This window comes from Wyeomyia smithii, chromosome 2 (genome assembly GCF_029784165.1).
Source record: "Wyeomyia smithii strain HCP4-BCI-WySm-NY-G18 chromosome 2, ASM2978416v1, whole genome shotgun sequence".
In the NCBI taxonomy this organism is placed as follows: domain Eukaryota; kingdom Metazoa; phylum Arthropoda; class Insecta; order Diptera; family Culicidae; genus Wyeomyia; species Wyeomyia smithii.
Genome location: NC_073695.1, coordinates 274675230 through 274699670, shown reverse-complemented (window position 1 = coordinate 274699670; position 24441 = coordinate 274675230). Strand labels below are relative to the sequence as shown.

Below are 24441 nucleotides of genomic sequence, written 5' to 3'. Positions count from 1 at the left end.
ATTGAGATGCAATAATTAAATATCAAGCGATAAGGGGTTCATCGTCCTCACATTTACTTCAAGTTTTGAATCACTTCTAATGTAGAAAAACAATCATCATTTGGTGAAACGTTCAGACACCACTTTTCGATTTGAAGGAAAAATGTTTGTTTAACAAAATCTAAAATTAGGGATTGTTTGAAAATTTTCTTTTGATTTTCATTTAGATTATTGAAAAAGCAATTTTTAAACAATTATTCAATATATGCTTGATAAAATTTTGAAATAAATTTGTCGCCTTCGTGTCGAAAACAAAAAACATTCTTACATGGCCGAAATCAACTTCTAACATCACTCTGTTAAGTGACTTTAATTTCTTGCTACGCAAACTATGGTATGCAAACATATGCAAAACTTCAGGTGAATTAAAATGTTTTACAAAAATAATAAGAAAATCATGATCTTATTTAGCTGGTTTTTGTAGAATGTCGCAATCTTGCGAAATCAAAGAGCTTAAAACAAAAATATATAATTCAAAGTTATCCATGTCAAACACTTTTTCCATCTTTTCAATCGACATTATGTTTTTTCGGCAAAAAACTTTATGCTTGATAACGGCAAAAACTTGAAAAAATTAAAATATATCTGACGACTCTGAAACTGAAGCAGGTATTAGACGAAGCAAATAAATAATATTTGCTATTTTTGATACAAAGGACTTTGTTCGAAGAGGACTGGTAATTGTTTCACGATAGCAAATCATCACAGTTTTCCCCTAGTGCATTTCATCGACAACCTTTGCGATCGTACCACGAAACGATGCTTTTTATCTCAACTGACGGTAGGAGAGAGAAAAACAAAATCACACTGCAGCAGCAAATCATTGTCTGGCAGATTTGCAAAGGCGGCATCGGCGCGACATGTTGCGCCTTCGCACTTTTATTTTCGAATCGCTTTGCACAAACACACACGGAATGGAAATCTCTGTTTGTTACTCCGCCGTCCGTCCGTCGGTCCGTCGATCAGTCCACGACCGTTCGATCCGTCCGTCCGTCCATCTAGTCTGGCCTGGCTTGGGTTAGCAGTGGAGACATGCCTGCAGCATTTGTGAAACAAGGTGTTTCTTTCAACTGCAATTGCGGCGACAACCGTTTGCCATAAAAAAAAAATACGAACCTAAACTAATGGTCACCATCGGGCAAGTACATTCCGCTCTGCGGCTACCGACATGCGGGTCCCGCGGTCCAAGTGAGTAAATACTACAATCGCAATTACTCAAAAGAACACCGTGTTGTGCTTCGGTTCCGAGCTACGCTCGTTCCGCTCTAAGACCGCGTCACGCATTTGTCCGTACGTGGCGGTACAGATTTCCCATGAGGTTTCCTGCGTCGGTAGGTTGGCAAGTGGCATCTGGCCCGTCGTACGAAACGCTCCGTCTCCATTCTTGTCGTCGGGACCACGCGCGAAAACTGGAGGAGGATATCCCACGCTTCCCGGGGCCTGAGGTTTGTCCCGAGGGACACCACAGCTCAGTGGTGTGAATTCGAGGCCCTGCGATGCAATCTATACGATCACGGAATGAATCCGAGCCGGAGTGGCCGCACCACCAGCAGTGGGACGTGCTTTGCAGCGAAAAGGAATGTCAAATAATTGTATATTTATTGCCTAGAGTCCTACCACACGTCGATTTGTACTTTGTCTCTCTCTCACTCTTGATGGTTGTCCGTTTTGCAATCGATGTGGTTTTCTTGTTTCAACGGGACGGCGTTCTGAAGGTAGCATGCCCAAAGTGTTTGATGCCTAAGGCAGCTTCGTTGAAGGCTTGTTACTTGATTTATCTCCCATGATTTGTTTTAATCGATGCTAACAATTAGTATTTATGTTTTTCTGAGATTCGCCCCGTGAAAAAAGCATCCTAATGTCGACACTCCAGTCGCGGTTTTTTTCTTCTTCTGTTTGAACACGCCTTATCTTGAAACATTTGCACAATACTGCTCTTCAAACAAAGGATCACTCACGGACACACCCAAATCGCGCATCGACGAGAAAAGAAGACAGCATCCCCGGATTCAAGCGCGATGTTTTTTCAGCCTTGTAAGAGTGTCGAGCCAAAGACAAATATTGTCGCGTAACAGGAACAGGAAATAACAACTCCGGTCCGGGAAGGTTCAGCCGCGTCGCGCCGTGGGTGTTGACGGGAATTAGTTGTTTGCTTAATTTCCTACCAATGATGATGGTCGCTAAGTCACACCTCCGATTAGCTCGCAAGCTGTTTTATGACCAGTCACAGCGGCACCGCTGGAAACACGGCGGAATACAGAAGCTTTGGTTGTTCTGAGCGACAGGACAGATGCCAATCGGGCAGAAGTCAGCCACTGAAGAGCAAATCGAGCTGACAACGACAGACTGCACAAACACGTTCTGCACGTGGCTTTGATGGGCGTTTAACTTTGCTTTTTATTCTCGGATGCACAACGTTTTATCTTCTGTGTTCCGGCCGAGCAGCTGAGTTGAATGAAAGACGTGCTAAGGATTTGTGATTCGTGTGTGTTTTGAGTCAAATAGATTTTGAATATTACTCATTAGTATGAAGTAGAATAGAATTGAAAAGTTTTGATTCAAACTTCGAACACTTTACAATAAAAACCGAAATATTATAGCTAGTGCAATGAAAAGAATGATTCTTATGTAGCATTTCGTTCTTCGGAATGTCCTTTACCTAGTGATGTACAGCTTTTCACTGTAGGGCCACTTACATCATAGCTTAAGTGTTCGAAATTTGATGCAGTACAGTATATTTTAAAATCATTCAATGAAAAACCGAAATGATTACGAATCAGGGCCGAAATCGCTTTCAAAGACTGGAAAATAGGTCTATACAGTCTAACATTAGTCTAGTATTAGTTTTGTTTTTTCAAAAACATAAATTAGTTATGCCAAGAAGACGACTACGAAAACTTTTTCTAAATCAGATTTTCAAGCAGCTAGAAAACCGTAAGAGAACAAACCTATGCGTACAAATCTCTCTGATACCGAACGGTCTTGATTCCACTAAACTACGAACTCATGACCAGTCGCTCGTCAAAGTGGGCTTTGTACTCTTGAGACTGCGGCTTCATTCACAAACGATGCGAATTAACCTGAAAAGTGTTTTTAAAACTATACTGAATTTTCTGATAAATATTTCTGGTATCAATAAAAAATGCAAAATGGTTCTAACGGCACAAAATCGCATGAGAAGGCCTCTTAAAACGGGAAAATTAAACAAGAAATGGTTTTTATTTATGCTTAAAATCTTCAAAAAACTCAGATGCGCTAGAAAAAATTGAAATTTACTCACATCAATCAAAATAAGATAAGACGCGTTCCAAAAAACATACCATGAGCCTATCCGATAATTACAAGCCAACACACGAAACTGGCTAAAAAATATCAAAAATCAAACTCAATCCATCGAATCTTCCAAACTTCACTGAGACAATACTATCGGAGAGGAACCTTTGATTCCGGTTATACCGGTTATTCCTGTTATCCCTAGTAACAGTTAGTTACTTGTAATAAGCAGTAACAATGAATTTTCATTCTCTGTTTAGACGTCAACCAATTCACAAGTGTTTTATTTCCACCCTACAAATGGTTATGGGCCCAGGACTTGGCTAAGCCTGAAATTTTTCGAAGAAATAATCAAGATTATTTCATGAAGCCATGATCCCGAGAACAGCGGTGATGGAACCGGAACGGGTAGCGGTTCAACCACCGGTGCACAGTGGTCCAATAAGGCAAAAAGTGGAACTTAATTCCTTAGCGCCTTTTACCTTCATCCTAGCTTAAAAGTGTCTTCGGAACAATTGTTTGTATGAATGACCCGCATAGTTGCAAATTGTCTAAAAGTATGAAAAGTTTACTAAACTAAAGATAAATACTACAAGGTATACAGCCCTAGGGGTTGTATGAAATGGTGACGTAGGACTAAATATATAATATATGCTAAACTAAATATTATTATATGCTGCGCTAAGCTGTTCATAGGTAACACTACCGTTTATTTTTGATAGAGTTAGAAATTCGTGCTACAGAACGCTGATAATCACACCATGAATATTTTGTTGGCCGCGCATAAAATTTGCTCTCCGCTGTAGGGATGGGCGAACGGCTCACGAGCCGTTCATATGAACCGGTTCTTAAAAAAGAGCTAAAGAACGAACGGCTCACGAAAAAGAACCACGGTTCTTTGAACGCACCAAAACTGTTAGGTTCGCGCGAACCCGAAGTTTACCGAGACAACACGAACTGCTAACGCTCGTGAATCATTGTGAACCATGAGCCGTTCATATGAGTCGGTTCAGAACCGTGAGTGAGCGGTTCAGAGCCGCTCTTGCAAAAGAGCCGTTTCGCCCACCCCTACTCCGCTGTGCCCTCCAGTAGCTGTGCCAGCAAAATATCCTGCAGCGAACGATGGTAACTGTTGCTGCCGTATGCAAAATAAAGGTGTAACATGTTCCGCAGTGCCTGGAAGTTGACTCGTATGCAGCTCTCGGTTCTCAATGTCGCGAAGCTTTAACAGCTGCACCGCACTCGCTATTGTGGAACAAACTAAACTGTAGCTGAATTGTTGTTTAAGTTTATCTGTATTTTTATGCTTTTGTAGGGTATAATACATGTTTTTACAAGTTTAAGTGATTTACATTACTGTTTTCATCTTTGATGTGCGAGTTTTGATTTTTGTTTTACTAAGCTTTCTAATTGTAGAGATTTTGAATTTTGGTCTGTCCATTTTGGTGGCGCTTGTTTGAAAGAAAAGAAAGGAAACTACTTAAAACTACTATTTACAGCTTAAAATTACTATTTACAGCTTAGAACTAACTTAACCTACTATGTACAAACCGCTTATTAAAGCGTATTCTGAATGCTGACATTTATGTACAAATTTAGTTTTGGTATCTGTTATTCTGGCATCTACTTTTGGAGTAACTGCTTCTTGGTGGAGATCTGTGATCCGGGTGTCATAGGGACAATCGAGAATCATCCGCAAGATTCTGTTTTGTGCCACCTGGATTTTGTGCCTGTGAGTTTGAGCACATGACTCCCACACCGGAGCCGCGTAAAAGACTGCAGGGGCAATTATTTGTTTGTAGACTGCCAGTTTGTTTGTTCTTGAGAGGCGAGCTCTGCGACAAATAAGCGGGTATAGTTACCGAACCAAAGCTGAGCACATAACCAGTGTCCTCTCCACATGCGATCGGAAAAGAAGTTTCTCGTCGAATAGCAGTCCAAGATAGATAACTTCGGAAGACCACTCAACCCCGGTACCGTTCATGACCACAACGCATGATGAAGGGGGCTTCAGTTTAGGGGATTGTCGATGAAGGAACATTATTGTTTGGGTTTTGGAAGCGTTGTTCTTAATTTTCCAGGTGTTAGCATACTCGACAAAGGCGTCTAGGCATCGCTGAAGTTTGTTGGTGATCTCACGAGGCATTCTTCCCTTGACGGCAATTGCAGTGTCATCTGCAAGAGAAAGAGCACGCGGCCACTCCCAGGGAAGGAATGTCGGAGGTGTAAATGCTGTACAGCAAAGGGCCCAACAGACTGCCCTGCGGGACCCCTGCTGGGATGGAAAAAGTATTTGACAAACAACCATTCAGCGATACCCTGAACGACCTCTGCCGAAGGTAGCTACAGATGATTTTCGTCAAATATGGTGGAAAGTTGAAGGCACAGAGCTTGTATACCAGTCCGTCATGCCAGACATTGTCAAACGCCTTTCCGACGTCCAACAATGCCATGGCTGTGGACTTTGATACAGCCCTGTCCCTTCTGATGTTGTTCATTACCCGCACCAGCTGGTGCGTGGTGGAGTGACCCTTCCTAAACCCAAACTGTTCCGGGAGAAAGATGTTGTTTTCCTCAGCCACCTTCATCATGCGGTTGAGGATCAGCTTTTCAAACAGTTTACCCAGCGATGAGAGTAGGCTGATCGGACGGTAGCTTGATGCTAACGTCGGATCTTTCCCGGGTTTGCGGATCGGTATGATCTTGGCTATCTTCCAAATGCTTGGATAGTAGTGCAATTCCGAGCATCTGTTGAAGATAGAGCTCAACAACAGGTGAACCCTGTTGCTGAGCTTTTTTAAGACCATATTGAAGACCCCATCAAACCCAGGAGCCTTCATGTTCTTAGTACTCATCAGCGCTAAGCAAACCTGTTCTGTTGTGATTTTATGTTCTTGAGGAACGGTACAAGGGGAGTTATTGAGGTTGCGGACGCACTGCTCGACCTGGTTTTCCATTGGACTAGCCATGGTCGAGCCAAGCAAATGCGATGAGGCAATGTGATCGCGTACCGCATTTGCTCTCTCGACCGGCGCAACTAGAAGCCTCTCTCCGACCCTGAGGGGAGGAACCGGTTTGGGGTGCGATTTCAGCACTTTGGCTACTTTCCAGAATGGCCTGGAGCGGTCGTCCAAACTTTGGACTACACGTCCGAAATTTTCATTTCGAAGTGAGACCATCCTGGAAGCAATTTGCCTATTCAGATCGGTCACCTCGAGCTTAATGCCCAGATCCCTGGTCCTCTGGAACTGGCGTCTACGCACATTCCGCAATCTAATAAGCAGCCGGGTATGGGAATCAATAGCAAGGAGCTTACCCCTCACAGGAACACGTCGCACACACGCGTCGTCGGCCACGTTTATGGCTCGTTGGAGACCCTCCAACGCCTGGTCGATGTGTTCCACGCTGTCAAGCTGCGGCGCCTCGTCGATGTTGTTGTCCACCATTCGAACAAAGCGCTCCCAGTCGACATGGTGGTAGTCTTTCCGCAGACAGCTGGCAGGAGCAACACCGATCCCCACCACAGCAACGACAGGTTGGTGGTCTGAGCTAAGATCGTTGTGGGCCACTGGTTTGGAGAGCTCGATGTTGGCCAGGAAGAAGTCCAGGGTTGAAGGGTTCCCCGCTGGGGAGATGAAAGTCGGTTCATCCGGAAACTGCACCGTATAAAACCCATGCTGCGAGTGTTCGAAGAGTTGACGACCGTTCTGATTCTGCCGATAATTTCGCCAAGCCTCGTGCCGAGCATTTAGGTCTCCCCCAACGACGAAGCGGGAGTTGGTCCTGGTGATGGTTGCCAGGTCGTTCTTGAACTGCATTGCTGTACCGTTGCTGATACTACACTGGCGAGGACAGTAGACGACGATGAACCGGATGAACCCGGTAGCTGATTTGACCTCCACACTAAGGGCTTCGATGATGGCGGGGCGGATGTGCGGCAAGATGTTATACTTGAGTCCCTTTCTGATTCCCCCCCCCCCTGGAGTTGGTGCGATCGAGACGGATGATGTTGTGATCCGGCAGCCAAAAACTGTCGCCGGATTTCAGGTGAGTCTCTGTGAGTAGACCCACGTCGATGTTGTACTTGCGGAGAAAGTCAGCAAGCTCGATGTTTTTTGCTCTAACAGAGCAAGCGTTCCTAGTGACGATGGAGATGGGTTTAGGATCCATACTGGATGATAAATTTACCGAGCACATGGATTTGCTCGGGCTTGTTGCGACACGCACGAAGGGCGTTGGTCATGCTGCTAAAAATTTCTAGCAGCTCATCCGCAGAGTACTTCTCAGACTCGGCGCTCGGTGGTGTTGTTGTGGGTGGACGCCAGTAGCCAGGGGGGGAGGCGACCGTTGACCGGCTAACCCGCCGGATGATGAGTGTGGAAGGTCAAGTTGCGCACGCGTACTTGGTTGCCCTGCTTGCTGGGAGGAACGCAGAGGAGGAAAATCTTCCGCCCTGAAGACCGATGGTTTGCCTTCCTTCCTGCCCGGCTGGTTGTTTGACGACGCCTGCTTGCGGATATGCTCGAAGCTTTCCCTTTTCGGGCACTGTCGATCACCGCCACAGTTAGCACACCTAAACTGTACCGCACCGGCACCGTCCACAGGGCAATCCGATGTAGAGTGGTCCTTGGCGCAAATGTTGCAACGCGGTTTGATGTTGCAGTTCCGGGTACCGTGACCGAAGTTGAGGCACCTCTGACACTGCGTAACGTCTCGACGGCCACCACGATAGGGCTCCCAACGAATTATGATAGAGAATAAAGAGCGGACGGCTCGCAAAGCGCTCAGTGTTACTGTCCCTTTCGGAAAATGAACCAGGAAGAGGCAGTCTGGGTATTTCCTTTCATTTTCATTCCTGCGTTTGATCGGATAGACAGCAATTGGGACCGATTTGTACCGATCCTTGATTTCGGCACCTATCAGCTTGGGGTCGAAACCTGGCAAGCCTCTGATGGCCACCTTGAATGGCTTTTCCCCGGGAATGTCGTGGGTGAAGAACTCAGTTTTGGATTTTTTCATGAACGTCATGACCTTCGCAAAGTCCACATTCGTGTGGAGCATGACCTTCGTGCCAATACCGCACAGTTTATACTCGGCTGTAACGCCCAGCGATGCAAAGTCGCTAATCAGCTTGAGTGGGACGTTTTTCACTACCAGCGGGGAAAGCTTCACTTTCACCGTATTGGGGCTGGCAGAATCCGGAACATCAGTCGGCCCGCCAAAATCTCCAACGTCGCTGACGTTTGTCACCGTATCGCAATCAGCCACACTTTTCAAAGTGCAACTGCTTCCGCCTTGTTTTTTTTTACTGCCTCCCTCAGCAGCGGGGTTTTGCTTCGCAGGGCTGGAGCCTGCTTTTCTTTTCTTCTTTGACATCTCACACAGCGATGAAAGCGACGAACTGTCGCACAAAACGAAATACGATTTTTAACTAACCGAGCGTTCCAAAAATTGAACCGTACTACTGAATCATCTTATAGTTCTGAAAAGAACCGATTTCATAATCTTCAGCTCGAAATGTAGCTACAGAATGCTGATGATCACACCACCACCGGTAGCATCGATTATTTTGTTGGCCGCGTATAAAATTTGCTCTCCGCTGTGCCAGCAAAATATCCTGCAGCGTACAATGGTTATTGTTGCTGCAGTGTGCATGCTCCGGTAAAAGGTAACATGCTCCGCGGTGCCTGGAAGTTGACTCGTATGCAGCTCTCGTTTCTCAATGTCGCGAACCTTTAACAGCTGCACCGCACTCGCTATTGCGGAACAAACTAAACTAAAGCTGAATTTTCCACACGCAGTCTTTTGTATCGAGCTCAGCGTAGATTTTTACCATTAAGGCGTGGCTACGCAGCTTAGACAAAGACAAACAAACCAAAACACTTTGTTGAGTCAAAATATGTGGGCAGTGGAATTTATTTCGTCCATGTTATTGTTATCTGTGCTTGGGAAGCAAGGCAATAACGAGGGAAATGTATGGGAAAGCTTGACCTTGGAACTTTTCACCTTTTTTCACCATTAAGCAGTAAAGCAACAATGTTGAACATGATATCAAAAAATTGTTACACATTTTATCTATCCACCGACATTTAAATGACTATGATGCATTAAGTCGTTCGCTTGCTATAACCGTTTGAAATCTGACGCAACATTTGCCAGTTTCATTTTCATTTTCACAAAGTGTAATCTAGTATAGAAAACAAAGACGTAGTCCTACGTCAAAAAATAAACTTTTTGGTGTTAAAAGATAGATAGTTTGTTCAGCAAAGTTGTAGAAGATTCCAAAATAAGAAAGCTTGTTGAACAATTGAAAATCCTATCTTCTTTCGGTACAAAGTTATGAAGTATATTACATGGAACTTACTTAAAAGTTAGTTTTTTGTACTTAACTTTTGTTAACTGTGTTTTAAACGAAAGTATTGTTTGGAGGGATTGTAAGGGCATACAAAACACACATTTTTGTCAAAGGTCATATATATCTAGGACTTTTCCATACAAAGTTATAATATATTTTAGCTTATTTTTTCGATAACTTCAAGAACGTATAGGTTAAAAAGGGGCAAGTGGAATCATGATGTCAATACTTTTCCTTGAAGTTGAGCTGAAGTACTATAAACTCGTTTAGGTTTCATTTGTCCCAATCCACCCATATTAGAGTACGGCGAGCATATGTTACAGTAGGTTTTCATATATCGAAAATACTAACTTTTTTGCGTTAAGAAATAGAGGAATGGGTAATTCGGCAAAGTTTTAGAACGTACAAAAATATTAATCTTTGCTGAAGAAACAATGTTCCTATCTTCATTGGGTACAAAGTTACAGAGTATTTTCTGTAAAAGTTACTTAAAAGTTAATTTTTTGCACTTAACTTTTATTAGCTACATTTGACAAGAAAACGTTGTTCTAAAGAAACATTTAGACATACAAAACACTTGCATGGCATGATGGTGTACAAACTGCATTGACATAATTTTCCAATATTAAGATCATCAACAGCTATCTCACAGACAAAGCGTTCCGAGTTTCCTTGCACAATGTGTGCTCAGAAAAGTTCACCATCGACGCAGAGTTTATTTTTGTACAACATTTACACCTCGGCTATCCCACCTTTCTGGATGTGTTGTTCTAATTCGCGTATGTATAAGGGTCGCTCTGACACGCAGGCTGCAGAGAGGCCTGGATGCTCTAAGTGAGTACTCTGCCCATAATTCAAAAATTGGCTAATATGCCATTTTTACCAAAATCGAGAAAACAGTTTCTCGTGATGGTACACACCCCAAACAAGGTCCCTACGAAAGCCGATTGTCAAAAAATGCATTTGGGAAGGCAGTAAACGTGAAACAATTTTGGCTAATATCCAAAATAATTGAGAATTTGGCTAATCTCCAATATCCAATATAAACCTGTGTTCACGAACCAGTGTATTATTACTGAACTGTGTTTCTTCTAACTTTCGAAAGTGTGCTGTAGCTTGGTGGTTACTGGCGACAGGTAAGCGATCGTAAGGCCCTTGCCTCAAATTCGATTTTTTCACGAAGAATATTTGATGCTACAAGAATTTATTTGTTGTACAGCGAAACCCAATGATCAAAACGTGTGACTGTTTCCTTCTGTCATAAATCTTTACATTTAAAAAAATGATATTTAGCTCTTTGATTAGGAGAAATATTAATAAAGAAAAGATTCAGATTTCATTTTGGATTTGATGAGAAAAAATAGGAAAGTGGATTGTGAGATTACCATGAATGATAATATTTTCGTTATATTATTATATTGCTGCACGTAACAATTGTCTCCTCGTCCTTTTCATCCTCACTGGTGCTTCCGTGTTGTTTTATTAAATTTAAAACCATTTTTATCACCAACGAGTACGATATAATTCACATCGTATGGATACTAGCCGAATTGCACACCGGTTTGTCAACTGACTTTTCGTTTATAATTGAAAAAACGGCTACTGTGTTAAAATACGTGGCGGATGGAATTTTTCTACAGATTTCTCTGTTTCAACTCAACGGCAAGGTTCCAGCATATATGAAGGGTGATATACTCACTAAAAAAAAAGTTGTCATGAACAGTCAAAATATGTTTTACCGACAAAAAACTTTCAAATGCGTTTTTCTCGATTTGATGCCTATGGCATATTAGCCAATTTTTGAATTATGGGCAGTACTATACCAGCTAGAAAATTGTAATCAATGCGGCTAACACCCAGGTCATTCAGTTCCCACATTCGAGATTGTCCAGACTTCTTTCTGCTGCCGATTGCAGAATTCGGTTCGGTGGCTCCCTAATACAGTGGTCTAACGTGGTGGTTTATCTTGGGCTCACCTTGGACAGTTATCTGATCTTTAGGTCACTTGTGGATAGACCGCTATCAAATGCAATGTTCTTATCAGTGCTTTGTGGCCTCCAAGTTGTGTGAGTCGGATGGCTGCTCACAAACAGATCATCTACCAAATTTGAAAGATCGTAGTTCCGGTGTAAAAAGGCTGTTTCCGGACACACAGACTTACCTCCAACGCGTGCAAAGTAAAATCTGATAAATGATTCTCTTCTTACCTCTTGGACAAGATTAAGCGCGGTGCACAAGCTCGCAAATCTGGATACTTCGGCAGTCAAGTTGGTCCGCTACTGTCTCGAATTTGGAGAGAGGTGCTCCACTCAGAATAGTAGGTTAAATGAGCAGTTTATTTGAAAATTTTCAAATTTGAAGTTATCTCGAAAAGAAACCAAATGGAAACATAAAACTAAGGCAAAAGATTAACTGCACTTTTAGCAAACCACTTGGAAGGTAAAAAATTATTAAAAACCAGAAATCCAAAATAGAAATTCCCTGAAATTTAGTAAAAAAAAATGAATCCTTTCAGGATCGAATAATGCGACCGTCAAACATGATTCAGCAGCAGCGGAAGCAGCAACGGTAGCGGTAGCGGCAGCGGCAGCACTTTCTCTGGTAATCAAATTCTGCCGACTGTTTAATTTTCAGTGTGAAAATGGCCCTCCACTGTGTTGTCAGTTCCTATTCCCACCGTCGGGGTAGCAAAGAGATGCGATCAGCAATCATATCCGATTTTAAATTGAACAACAATTTGTCCTTTTTAGAACAAAAAGGATAAACTATTGAAGATTTACGATTTTCTTAAAAGGTTTTGCGCTAAAATTAAAAATGAAATGTTATTTCAATCTGCATGCAAAGTTTCATCACGGTGAACTTTCAAGTATAATTGTTAAACCTTAATCAAAGTTTGAATGTCAGGTGATGCCATATGGCATCACCCGCCTGGAATAGGTTAATCAAGACGGTTGTTAATTCGAATTTACAGTAGCAATTTGATTTCCATCCTCATGTCTATCAGTATGAGCAGAATTTTGCTGTTCTCCAGTCGCATAGCTGTAATATGCAACACGTAACAGCGTAACAACATCCAGAGGTTATCAGCGGAAGGAGTTGCTGCAGAGTATACTCGAAAAGTTGATAATTATAATTGGTGTTAACCGTAGAGCAGCTGAGGAGGCCTTTACGGCTCTCAAAAGGGAAGCTGCGAGAATTGGACTCACCATAAACACTGCCAAAACGAAGTACATGGTGGCTGGCAGAGAGTGTGGTAGTTCTACGGGTGTTGGTGCTGCGGTGGAGATGGATGGGGATACTTTCGAAGTGGTCGTCGAATTTGTTTACTCTCGTGACATGTGACAACGAGGTGAGCCGCGAAGTGAAGAGGCGGATTGCGGCGGCGAATAGGGCTTATTACGGATTGCGTAGCCAGCTTAAGTCCCGTAGCCTACAGATCCGTACGAAATTTGCGCTCTATAGGACTCTGATCCTCCCGGTGCACAGTGGGGCGACTTTATACAAAGGCTGGCCAAGCAAAAAAAGTGTCGTTGAATGCGACAAAAACTTGGTATTTGCCTAATTTTGGAGCGCTGAACACGAAATTGGCATCCATTTTTTGTTTGGGGCCGTCCATAAAGGACGAAATCCAATTTTTATTCCAATTCTTATTTTTTTTGACACTTTTTTCCTGTTTTATAGAATTATATGATCTTTGACCACAAGTAGTGCCACCGGGCGTCCTCCCCATTGAAAAAAAAGATACGTAATCTATGGACGACCCCTTGAATTAAACAAATTTTGCCTCAATATATATATATATATATATATATATATATATATATATATATATATATATATATATATATATATATATATATATATATATTTTAATAAACTAAAACCACATGAGTAATACCAACTAATTACAAATTGAAAAAATCATCATCAGCATCATCATCTCCCGCTGTGATCGCTTAAATTTCGTGTTGAATTGTTTCCAGAAAATTAGAAGTTCTTTATACTTATTAGAAGGAAAAATGTCTTTCGCTGCAAACTTCATTTCTTCTAGTAATTTTCGATGTTTCATTGTTTCATAATGTTATCTTCCTAATCCGGTGTCTATGATTGAAAGAGGACATTTAAATACATGTATAACACCATGAATTAACAAACACCTATTTTATAACTTTTCATTGATAAATTTTGTGATTTTTGCCCAAATTTATATTTTATTCTTATGGATTGAGTACGATATCAAAAATCTTCATTAATGGAGTATCATGATTATGATTAAAATTATTCCTGGATGAAATTTCAACTTAAAAAATAAAAACTAAAAAAATCTGCTATCGCTTTCTTCACTAAAGTGACAATTTGCGCAGTTTTGCGCTACAGCGGACAGTATGCATTTGAAAGCTTACTTTTTTACCTAAATTTTGAATGTAGTCACAACCGTGGCGAACTGCGGCAACTAAACTTTTAAGCTACTTTTCTACAAAAAATCACGTTTTTTCAAAGTTTTTCTAGTGTCAGGCCTACTATGACCAAATTTTACAATATCTAGTGAAAAGAGTTTGTTTTGCACAATATTTACAAAAACTTTTCCTTTGACGTCAAAAAAATCCAAGCTATCATTGAAGCTACAGAGCGTTTCAAAGTAATGTACTTTTTTTAAAAAAAAAAGACAAAAAACCTAAATTAATCCACCTAGCGGTCAGACCCAGCCTTTCTCATTCAAACTTATTATTCAAGAAAATTGATTTACAAGAACGCTTCAATCCAATAAATGTATATTCACTCGTAGGGCATCTCCAGCGGTGGTCTATTTTTGAAACAACTTCATTCTAGATTTACACCAGCGAAACCTGAATAAAACCAGCTAATATAGACCAACTTTTCGTTCTCCGCACCGGTGTTGTATATCTTGTTGTTTTAAACCGCTGACATCTGTCACACTGTCAACAAGTCAATACCCCATGCTATCAGTTAATGAGACTTGTCATAATAAAAAGCACTTAATATTTAACAAACGGAAATTCGCTAATTTTTTCGCACATTAAACGATTACTTTGGCAAGACACTTCATATCCACAAGTCTTTATGGATTTGACGGTTTGACCTGAGCGTCAGTGACATTTCTCAGGATGGATTGGTATGATCGAAAAATTTCTGCTACAAGTAGGGCTTCGGAGGAAAGCGAAAAATATTTGGTCGCGTAGATGTTCATCTTCCGTTTTCGTCTCATCAATCCTTCAAAATCTTGCAGTTCTTCAAACTTGGGTTGGGTTTTGAGGATATTGGGTGGCATTGCGCAGCTCGATTCGAACGATTTTCGCTATTTTCGAGTAGGTCACATACTGCCAGTTATGCTTCAAGCTTAAAAGGAGCTGTCATTGTCATTTGTCCTGCAGCTTATCTAACCCGCAAACTCGAAAAAATACGAAAAACGAAACATAACGCCCCCCAGCGATCACTTAGTTTTGTTCGAGCTGCTCGAAACGAAATGCGCAATGTCATCCCAGAATTTTGAACGTTTTCAGTTCAGTGTCTTCGAGGAACATTTTTCTGGCCTCTCAAGGTCTCCTCTAGTCCCACTATAATTAAGGCGATTAACAAATAGCCAACATATTTGTCATCCTGGTGGCAGATGGTTGCAAACCAAGTAGTTGAACCTATGGTTATGGTCTTTCAGAATTCCCCCTTTTTCTGGTCGGTTTCCTTGAAGCCAAAAACGACAAACCTGTTCATATTCTTTTCAGAAAAGCTACATAAATGAATTGTGAATTGTCATGAAAACTCTTTGTTTTGTTTATTCCCCAACACTAGCAAAACGCTTATATGGAAATAGCTAAAAATAAGGTATTCAATTAAAATATGACATTTTACCCACCTATTGGCAGCGTACAAAAGGTTTTAGAACGATCTATTTCTTGTTCCAAAAAGTGACAAAAATAGACCAAAACGTATACCAGTTACAAATTTTTTCAATTTAGATCTGGTATAAAACAAAATTTAAACCACCGGTGCAGCAGTGAATTTGAGTTTGTTCCAAAAAAATAGAACAAAACAACGATTTGGACCACCGCTGAAGATGCCCTTGAGGTTCTAAAAAATTGATGTTGTAATCTATACAGATAAAAATGCAGTCCGGTCTGTCTGATCCATATAGGCTCGAAAACTACCGAACCGATCGGCGTCAAAATTTGTATGTATGAGTTTTTGGTGCCGATAAAGGTTCCTATGATAGTTTGATACCCCTCCTTCTTCTGGAAGGGAGGGGTCCCATACAAATGAAACACAATTTTATGCCCATCTCGAAAACTAATCAACTAAATGGAACCAAATTTGGCAGGTAAATGTTTTTAGTGGTAAAAAATATGTTCATAACGTTTTTACACCCCTCCTTCTTTTGGAAGGGAGGACTGCCATACAAATGAAACACAGATTTCTGCACATTCTGAGAACTAACCAACTGAATGGAACCAAATTTGGCATGTGAATATTTTTAGAGGTAACAAATATGTGCACAATGGTTTGACACCCCTCCCTTTCTATGAGGGAGAGGTCCCATACAAATGAAACACAATTTTCGCACAGCTCAAGAACCAATCAAGAAAATACAACCAAATTTGGTATGAGAATGTTTTGAGAGGTAACAAATATGTCCATAATGGTTCGACGCCCCTCCCTTTTCTGGAATCACATGTTTCTACACAAATTTCTGCACATCTCGCGAACTATTCAACTAAATGGAACCATATTTGGTGATTGAAAGTTTTCATTGGTAACCAATATGTTCCATAATTGACCTCAGGTAACATTTTGGATTGTAAGATGGCAACATACGGTTTCTGGCAAACAGCCAAAAATGGCCGATTTCCACCCAATGTAATAATATCCGGATCTAGAATGATACACAGGAGCTAAAATCGACCACAGATACCATTTTGAATTCTAAGATGGCGACTTCCGGTTTCTGAAAAACAGATGAAAATGACCAAATACCACCCAATATGAGTATCTCCGGAGCCAGAATATTGCAAGAAGCTAAAAATTGATTTCAGACACCACTATGAATTGTAGGATGGCAACTTCTGGTTTCTGGAAAACAGCCAAAAATGGCCGATTTCCGCCTAACATGAGTATCTCCGTAACTAGAATGATACACAGCAGCTGAAATCGACCACAGAACCCATATTGGATTCTAGGTTGGCGACTTCCGGTTCCTGGGAAACAGCCGAAAATGATCGAATAACACCCAATATGGGTGTTTCTTCAATCAGAATGACGCTCAGAGGCCAGAAATTATCTTAAATGCCATTTTGAAATCCAAGACGGCGACTTCCGGTTTGTGAAAAACAGCCTAAAATAACCAATCAGGCACCATTTTGAATTGTTTAGTGGCAACTTCTAGGAAACAGTCGAAAATAACCGAATAATACACAATATGGATTTCGAGATGATGCATAGAAACCAAACATTGACCCTGGACACTATTTTGAATTTGAAGACGACCACTTTTAGTTTCTGGAAAACAACCAAAATAACTAAATACCTTTGTCAGATTGATGCCAGAAAATCTGCTAGAAATGACCGAACACCACCCAATATGAATATATTCAGAATTAAGGCGATGTACAGAAGCCAAAAGTCGAGGTTGTTGTCATTTCGATAAAACCAATCATTTCAAACGATTTGTTATTTGACTTTGATCATATCCTATGGCCGATTGGTTAAGCATTTGCAGACTTTAAACACATCGCAAGGAATCAACGAATTTGGTACGTTCAAACAGTACGATGCCGCATTTAAATTATATTGAGGTCACAAATATCGATCAAAGCAGGTATCGTTTTAAATAGTCTTTGAATTTCTTTTCTTTCCATAACTTTTGAGCTACATATCAAATTGTAATGAAATTTGTTATTTGTAAGTTTGAGAGATGACTCGTTCGTATGACACTAGTTATGTTCAATAAGTCATGTAATCTTTGAGATAATAGACTTTCGTTGTTTTATTAACAATTTAATAACGATAACTTAAGTTCGATTATAATCAAATGAAATGGGAACGTATAGGGCTGCCAAACTTTGAAACCACGTGTTCAATCATAATTCATCAGTCAACGCTTAACTAGTCCGCTCGTCTGAAAATAATGTTGATTGTGTAGTTTCTGAGATAATGAAGTTTCGTGATTTTCACATTTCGGTACATTACAGCCGAAGTTACAGTTCAATTACAGTAAAATTCAATAGGGTGTTATGAGGCAGCTAGACTTATCAATTGACACTAATTTTGTGGAAATCGGTTCAGCCATCCCTGAGAAAAGTGAGTGAGTCCAAGTAGTCTTCGGAATATGTTCCTTTTTCAAAGCTGGATTTCACATTTTTAAACATAACAGTCAAAGTAATAGTCCGATTGCAAAACAAATCAATAGGGTCTAATGGGGCAACTAGACCTTCCATTCGACACTGATTTTATGAAAATCGGTCCAGCCATCTCTGAGAAACATGAGTGAGATTAAACTGTCTTCAGAACACGTTTCTTTTCGTAACCTTTGAACCACTGGTTCAATCTTTATAAAATTCAAAAGTTAAGAGTTGTTCAGGTAGCCCGTTGATTTGAAACCAATTTTGTTCAAATCGGTTGTGTAGTTTGCGAGAAAATGATGTTTCATGATTTTTACATTTTGATACATAACCTCTAAACTAAAATCTTATCTAAACTAAATCTTATGGGACATCAAGACCTTTCATTTGCAATTGGTTTCATGAAAATCGGTCCAGCCATCTCTGAGAAAAGTGAGTGAGAATAAAAATCTGCACATACACACACACACATACACACACACATACAGAAAATGCTCAGCTCGTCGAGCTGAGTCGAGTGATATATGCCATTCGGCCCTTTGGAGCACTTTTATACTTTCGGTTTTGCAAGTGATTGCTATACCTTTCTAGGAGAAAGGCAAAACGTCAGTTCGCCAAGCTTTGAAAAGTCATAAAAAATTGAGATTTTCTTATATTGCACCCAAATTTTGGATTTAGAAACTTGAATGTTATAGCAATAAAGGAAAAATATTATGAAACAGCTAACGAGAAAAAAAATTTTTGGCTGATGGCCAGTGTTGGCGTAAACAAAATCCCCGTCTTCATTTCCCTTAGTGCTTAACCGGTTATTCGTCGGACATAGAAAAAAAGCCTATTGTCGGACATAAACTAAACTGGCAACCCGATCTAAACTCAAAAGTGACAGGCATAGATCAGTTGCAACTAATGATTAGTGAGCTAGAGACGTTTTTAATTTCCATCCATTCCCCCAATTGCAAATTACTTATCTGCCACACTAGGCAAAGAAGAACATTGTTGCGGAACATACATCTATACACGTTGAAGACATTATTTGTAAGTACATTTATGTAAAAGTACACCTAAAATTAAGCAATTAAAAATTACAGCTTGAAGCTTACTCCGATAAAACAAGGAGTTCGACTCTGAGAGGTCCGAAACAATTTCCGTTCCAGCAACAAACTTCAAGAAATAATTAATTCGCATTACCGGTGTTATTGCGTTAATAAAACAAAATGGCGGAATCACACGTTAATGCCACAGATCCATCTGATGCAAGCAGCAATGATCGCCATTGCAAAGTGTGCAACCTGCCTGACGAGCTGGACAAGATGGTCCAGTGTGATGGGTGCAATGCCTGGGATCATTTCTTTTGTGCTGGCGTGACTAGCTGAGAAGAAGGAGTTAAAAGCTCAGGTTATGACAGAAAGAGAGTCTCAGGAAAAAGAAATGCAGGAGAAGGCCCTAAAATTGGAAAGAGAGAGGAAAAATAAGGCAATTGCTGACAGGCTATCGTTGGAGGCAGAATTCATCAAAAAGAAATATGAACTGCTCCAGTTACAATTGGACGAAGACAGTGAAAGTTCAAGTGTGCGCAGTCGGCGTAGTGCAGTACTAAACACCGGCAAAGTTCAAGATTGGGTTAACAGTAGAACCGATGTGACCCTGGGCACCAATACTGGTATTAGTCAATCCACTGGGCCCACGTCACAAGCTGTAGAACCCGCGGCACTAGTACCGACTTCCGAAAGCTCGAATAACCTATGCGGCGATCATCTGGTTTCTCCTTTAGTGGCATCGATCCCAGCCCAATCGACTCCACATTCCAACAAGGTTAATGAAGAAGTTACACAACATCAGTCGGTGGTGACAGCTCTCACCGCGATCAAGGATACAGTTGCTGTTCAGCCGACGACACAAAGCACAATCGGACGTGGTGCCTCCCAGCGGTTAATTGCAGAGACCGCTACAACGTCACCGGCAACGGCGCTGCCTACAGCAGCAAACAATCAGTTTAGTGGTGGTTTAAAATTACACAATGATATTGTACATGAAAATTACACGAGTATAGGGCCTGTAGGTTATCAAAACGTAGCTGCAGATTATAGGGCGAATTATGTGTTTAACAATACTGGGTTACGCTATAATACACAACCGATTTGGCCTGCTCAGTCATGTTATACTGGTACTGGTTCAGTTCCTCCGATGGGTTGGATCTGTAATTCTGTTACGGTTTCAAACACTCCGTTGACTGCAGTTGCAGTATCCGCCCTTCCCCCTTCGTCGTTAACCTGGATAAACGCATGGTCGAACAATACGTCTCTGAATCGCCCGTTTGTTAAAAGTGTTCCGAGCTACCAAACTCCCATATTTTCGGTTCCCCAAGCTACCAACCCAGCCACGCGATCGCCTACAGGACCGACCGCTCAGCAAATAGCAGCTCGACAAGTCGTCTCGAAGGACCTTCCCTCGTTTTCTGGCGACCCAGCCGAATGGGCACTCTTTTGGAATAGTTACATAGGTTCAACTGAAATGTGTGGGTTCACAGATGCTGAAAACCTCGTACGATTGCAGCGATGCATCAAAGGAGAGGCTAGGAAAGCTGTCAGCTGTTTTCTACTTCATCCGTCACATGTGCCTGAGTTGATTAATATTTTGCAGACACTGTTCGGTCGCCCGGATGCCATAATAAATTCGTTACTTAACGAAGTTCGAGCCACTCCAGCTCCCAAACCGGAAAAATTAGCAACGCTAATAAATTTCGGACTTGTTGTAAGGAACCTTTGTGCCCATCTGGTAAACACTGGCCAAGAAGCGCATTTGGCAAACCCTACTTTACTACAAGAATTGGTCGATAAATTGCCAGCCAACATAAAGCTCGACAGGGCATTGACTAAGCAGCGGTATCCAGTTGTAGACCTCCGTATCTTTGCGGAATATATGAGCGTGATTGTTTCGACCGCCAGCAGCGTTACGTCCGTAGTGGAGCCGTGTGCACAACGCACAGAGCGACATAATGAAAAAGCCTTTGTCAATCCCCATACGTTGGAAAACGTCACCGATCGGGAATATACAAATGTCGATGAATCAAAAAGGCAAACGGCTAGAAGCGAGCGCCCATGTATGGTATGCCAGGATGTTGGTCATAAGCCAAAAGACTGTACCGTGTTTCATCAAAGTTGCCTAGCTGATCGGTGGAAGATCGTAACAGACTTACATCTCTGTAGACGGTGCTTGTTCCCTCACGGAAGGTGGCCTTGCAAAGCTCCCCTTTGTGGCGTAAATGGATGTCAGCAACGCCACCATCGTTTGCTTCATTCTACCGAGCAAGCAGAAAATGTGTATGCCAGGGCGGGAACAGTCGCCGTCCATCATAATGCGCCTCTACAGACACTCTTCCGTATGATTCCGGTGACATTACATGGAAATGGAAAATCTGTCGCAACTCTAGCCTTTCTGGACAGCGGATCAGATTCTACTTTAGTAGAAAAGTCGATTGCCGACAAATTGGGACTAGCCGGTCCTGCAGACCCCCTCTGCATGCAGTGGACGAATGGAGTGAAGCGAACCGAAGTGAACTCTCGTCGTGTGCAACTTTTTATATCCGGAAACGAATCAGGCCAACGGTACGCTTTGAATGGTGTTCGTACGATAAACAGCTTGGGTTTACCTCGTCAATCAATCAAGTTCGAAGACTTTGAACGCGTTTTTCCTCACCTGCAGGGATTGCCGATAAAAAGTTATAGCGAAGCATCTCCTGGAATTTTGATTGGCCTGGATAATACCAGAATGAAGACTACACTTGAGCTACGAGAAGGCAGGAAGAAGGAACCGGTAGCGACGAAAACGCGGTTAGGGTGGGTATTATTCGGGAACGCCAACAAATTAGATAACCCTGTACCTTCACACATTTTTCATATATGCGCACACACGTACGATCAGCAGTTACATGAACTGGTAAAGCAATTTTTTGCTGTAGAAGGTGCCGGGGTTTCGCATAACAATGCAATAGAATCGGCAAATGACAAACGTGCCAGGGCTATACTTAAAGCCACCACAACCCGAACCTCAAGCGGAAGATTTCAAACTGGCCTTCTGTGGAAATTTGACCAAGTGGTACTCCCGAATAGTAAAATTATGGTGGAACGACGGTTATATTATATTATAGCTTTATGCTAACGTGAGGAAACAAATTTCAGACTACCAGTCCAAAGGGTACGCGCATGTTGCCTCGGATGGGGAGCTAGCCAATGTCGGACAAAACCCTGTATGGTATCTTCCCCTTGGAGTGGTGATTAATCCGAGAAAACCGGAAAAGGTACGTGTAGTCTGGGATGCGGCTGCCATGGTACGCGGAGTTTCCCTGAATTCAGTCCTTCTGAAAGGACCCGACTTGTTAACATCGCTTCCAGCAGTTTTGAGTCGGTATCGACAAAGACAAATCGCTATAAACGGGGACATCAGAGAGATGTTTCACCAGGTATTGATTCGACCAGAAGACCGCCAAGCTCAACGCTTTTTGTGGAGGGATAACCCATCACTTCCCATCAAAGTTTTCGTGATGGATGTGGCCACATTTGGATCTTCATGCTCACCTTGTTCCCTCCAATATATCAAGAATCTAAATGCCAACGAACACGCCCAATCTCATCCTGTAGCGGCAGCCGCGGTGGTAGCGAACCATTACGTCGACGACTATCTCGACAGCACAGACACGGTTGATGAAGCAATACAACTAGTCTCAGATGTAAAAACTGTCCATGCTAATGGTGGATTTGAAATTAGACACTGGCTGTCCAGTTCTCCTGAAGTCCTCGAGCGAGTGGGGAGAGAGAAATTCAGATAAAATGAAATCCTTCGTACTAGATAAAACCAACGCTATTGAACGGGTTTTAGGCATGGTCTGGCTGCCTCAAGAAGACGTATTTTCCTTTTCTATCGAGCTGCGAGATGGACTAGCACAACTATTACTAGGTGAGAGAATCCCTACGAAAAGAGAAGTCCTGAGCCTCGTCATGAGCGTGTTCGATCCGTTGGGGCTAGTGGCAGTTTTCCTAATCCACGGCAAAGTAAAGCTGCAGGATATATGGAGGGCTGGAACCGATTGGGACGATCGTATATCAGCGCAATTACTACCACGATGGAAACAATGGATTTTGCTGTTACAGGATCTGCGAAACATCAAAGTGCAAAGGTGTTATTTTCCGGGATACCGCCCCAGTACGTATGATACGTTAGAACTTCACGTGTTCGTAGACGCCAGTGAGACATCATATGCTGCAGCAGCTTATTTTCGCGTGATTGATGGTGATGAAGTTCGGTGTACCCTGGTACAAGCAAAAACTAAAGTCGCACCACTAAAACCGCTGTCTATTCCGCGCTTGGAATTACAAGCTGCGGTTATTGGCACTAGGTTGATGAAATCTATCGTGTCGAGCCATACGCTACAGATCAAACGTAAAGTAATGTGGAGTGACTCGAACACTGTCTTGGCTTGGTTGGCGGCAGATCCCCGAAAAAGGACGCAGTTTGTGGCCTTCCGAATCGGAGAAATTCTAGAAAATACAGAACTCGGTGAATGGAAATGGGTGCAGTCGAAATGGAATGTAGCGGATGAGGCCACCAAATGGGGCAAAGGACCTTGTCTGAACATTGATAGTCGGTGGTTTAAGGGCCCAGAATTCCTGTACAAAGGTGAAGAATGCTGGCCCAGAAATAAAATGAACGTTCCAGACACTACTGAGGAGCAACGACCAATTTACGTTCATCCGCATGTTGTTGTGAAACCAGTTGTGGAATTTTCACGCTTTTCAAAGTGGGAGCGGTTATTGCGCGCCGTCGCTTACGCGCGCCGTTTTATTCAACGATGCCGATACCCTAGTGATTCACCAAACACGGTTGTTGGCGCAGAAAATGCTATTTGGAGGCTAGTTCAAGCAGAAAGTTTCTCCGATGAATGGGTAACCCTCCAAACAAATCTAAACCTTCCTGTTAATCAGCAGACACAAATATGGAAAGGAAGTAAACTATATAAACTTTCTCCTTTGTTTGGCACGGACGGTGTTATAAGGATGAAACGACGCCTGGGAGAAGCACCTTGGATTTCAATTGACGTAAAATTCCCCGTCATACTACCTAAAGAGCATTACGTTACAGACTTATTAATCGATTGGTTTCACAGAAAATTTGTTCATGCTAATAGTGAAACGGTTGTAAACGAAATCAGACAGACATATCACATACCAGCACTAAGAGTGCGAGTGCGAAATGTTGGCAGGCGCTGCGCATGGTGCAAAGTATATCGAGCAGCACCGGAAATTCCGAGAATGGGCTCACTCCCAGCGCCTCGGATAACTCCCTACGTTAGACCATTTACATTTGTGGGGTTAGACTATTTCGGTCCCATTATTGTGCGACTTGGTCGCAATGATGTAAAAAGGTGGG

The 24441-nt window shown here is 42.0% G+C and overlaps 1 protein-coding gene across 1 annotated transcript; it reads left to right on the top strand.

The window, feature by feature from the left end:
- Positions 1-23012: 23012 nt before the first annotated feature.
- On the top strand, positions 23013-24364 carry LOC129720626 (uncharacterized). The gene is made up of 2 exons (XM_055672114.1): positions 23013-23957; positions 24224-24364. The coding sequence occupies exons 1-2, from the start codon at positions 23013-23015 to the stop codon at positions 24362-24364; spliced, it is 1086 nt and encodes a 361-aa protein (XP_055528089.1).
- The last annotated feature ends 77 nt before the right edge of the window (positions 24365-24441 follow it).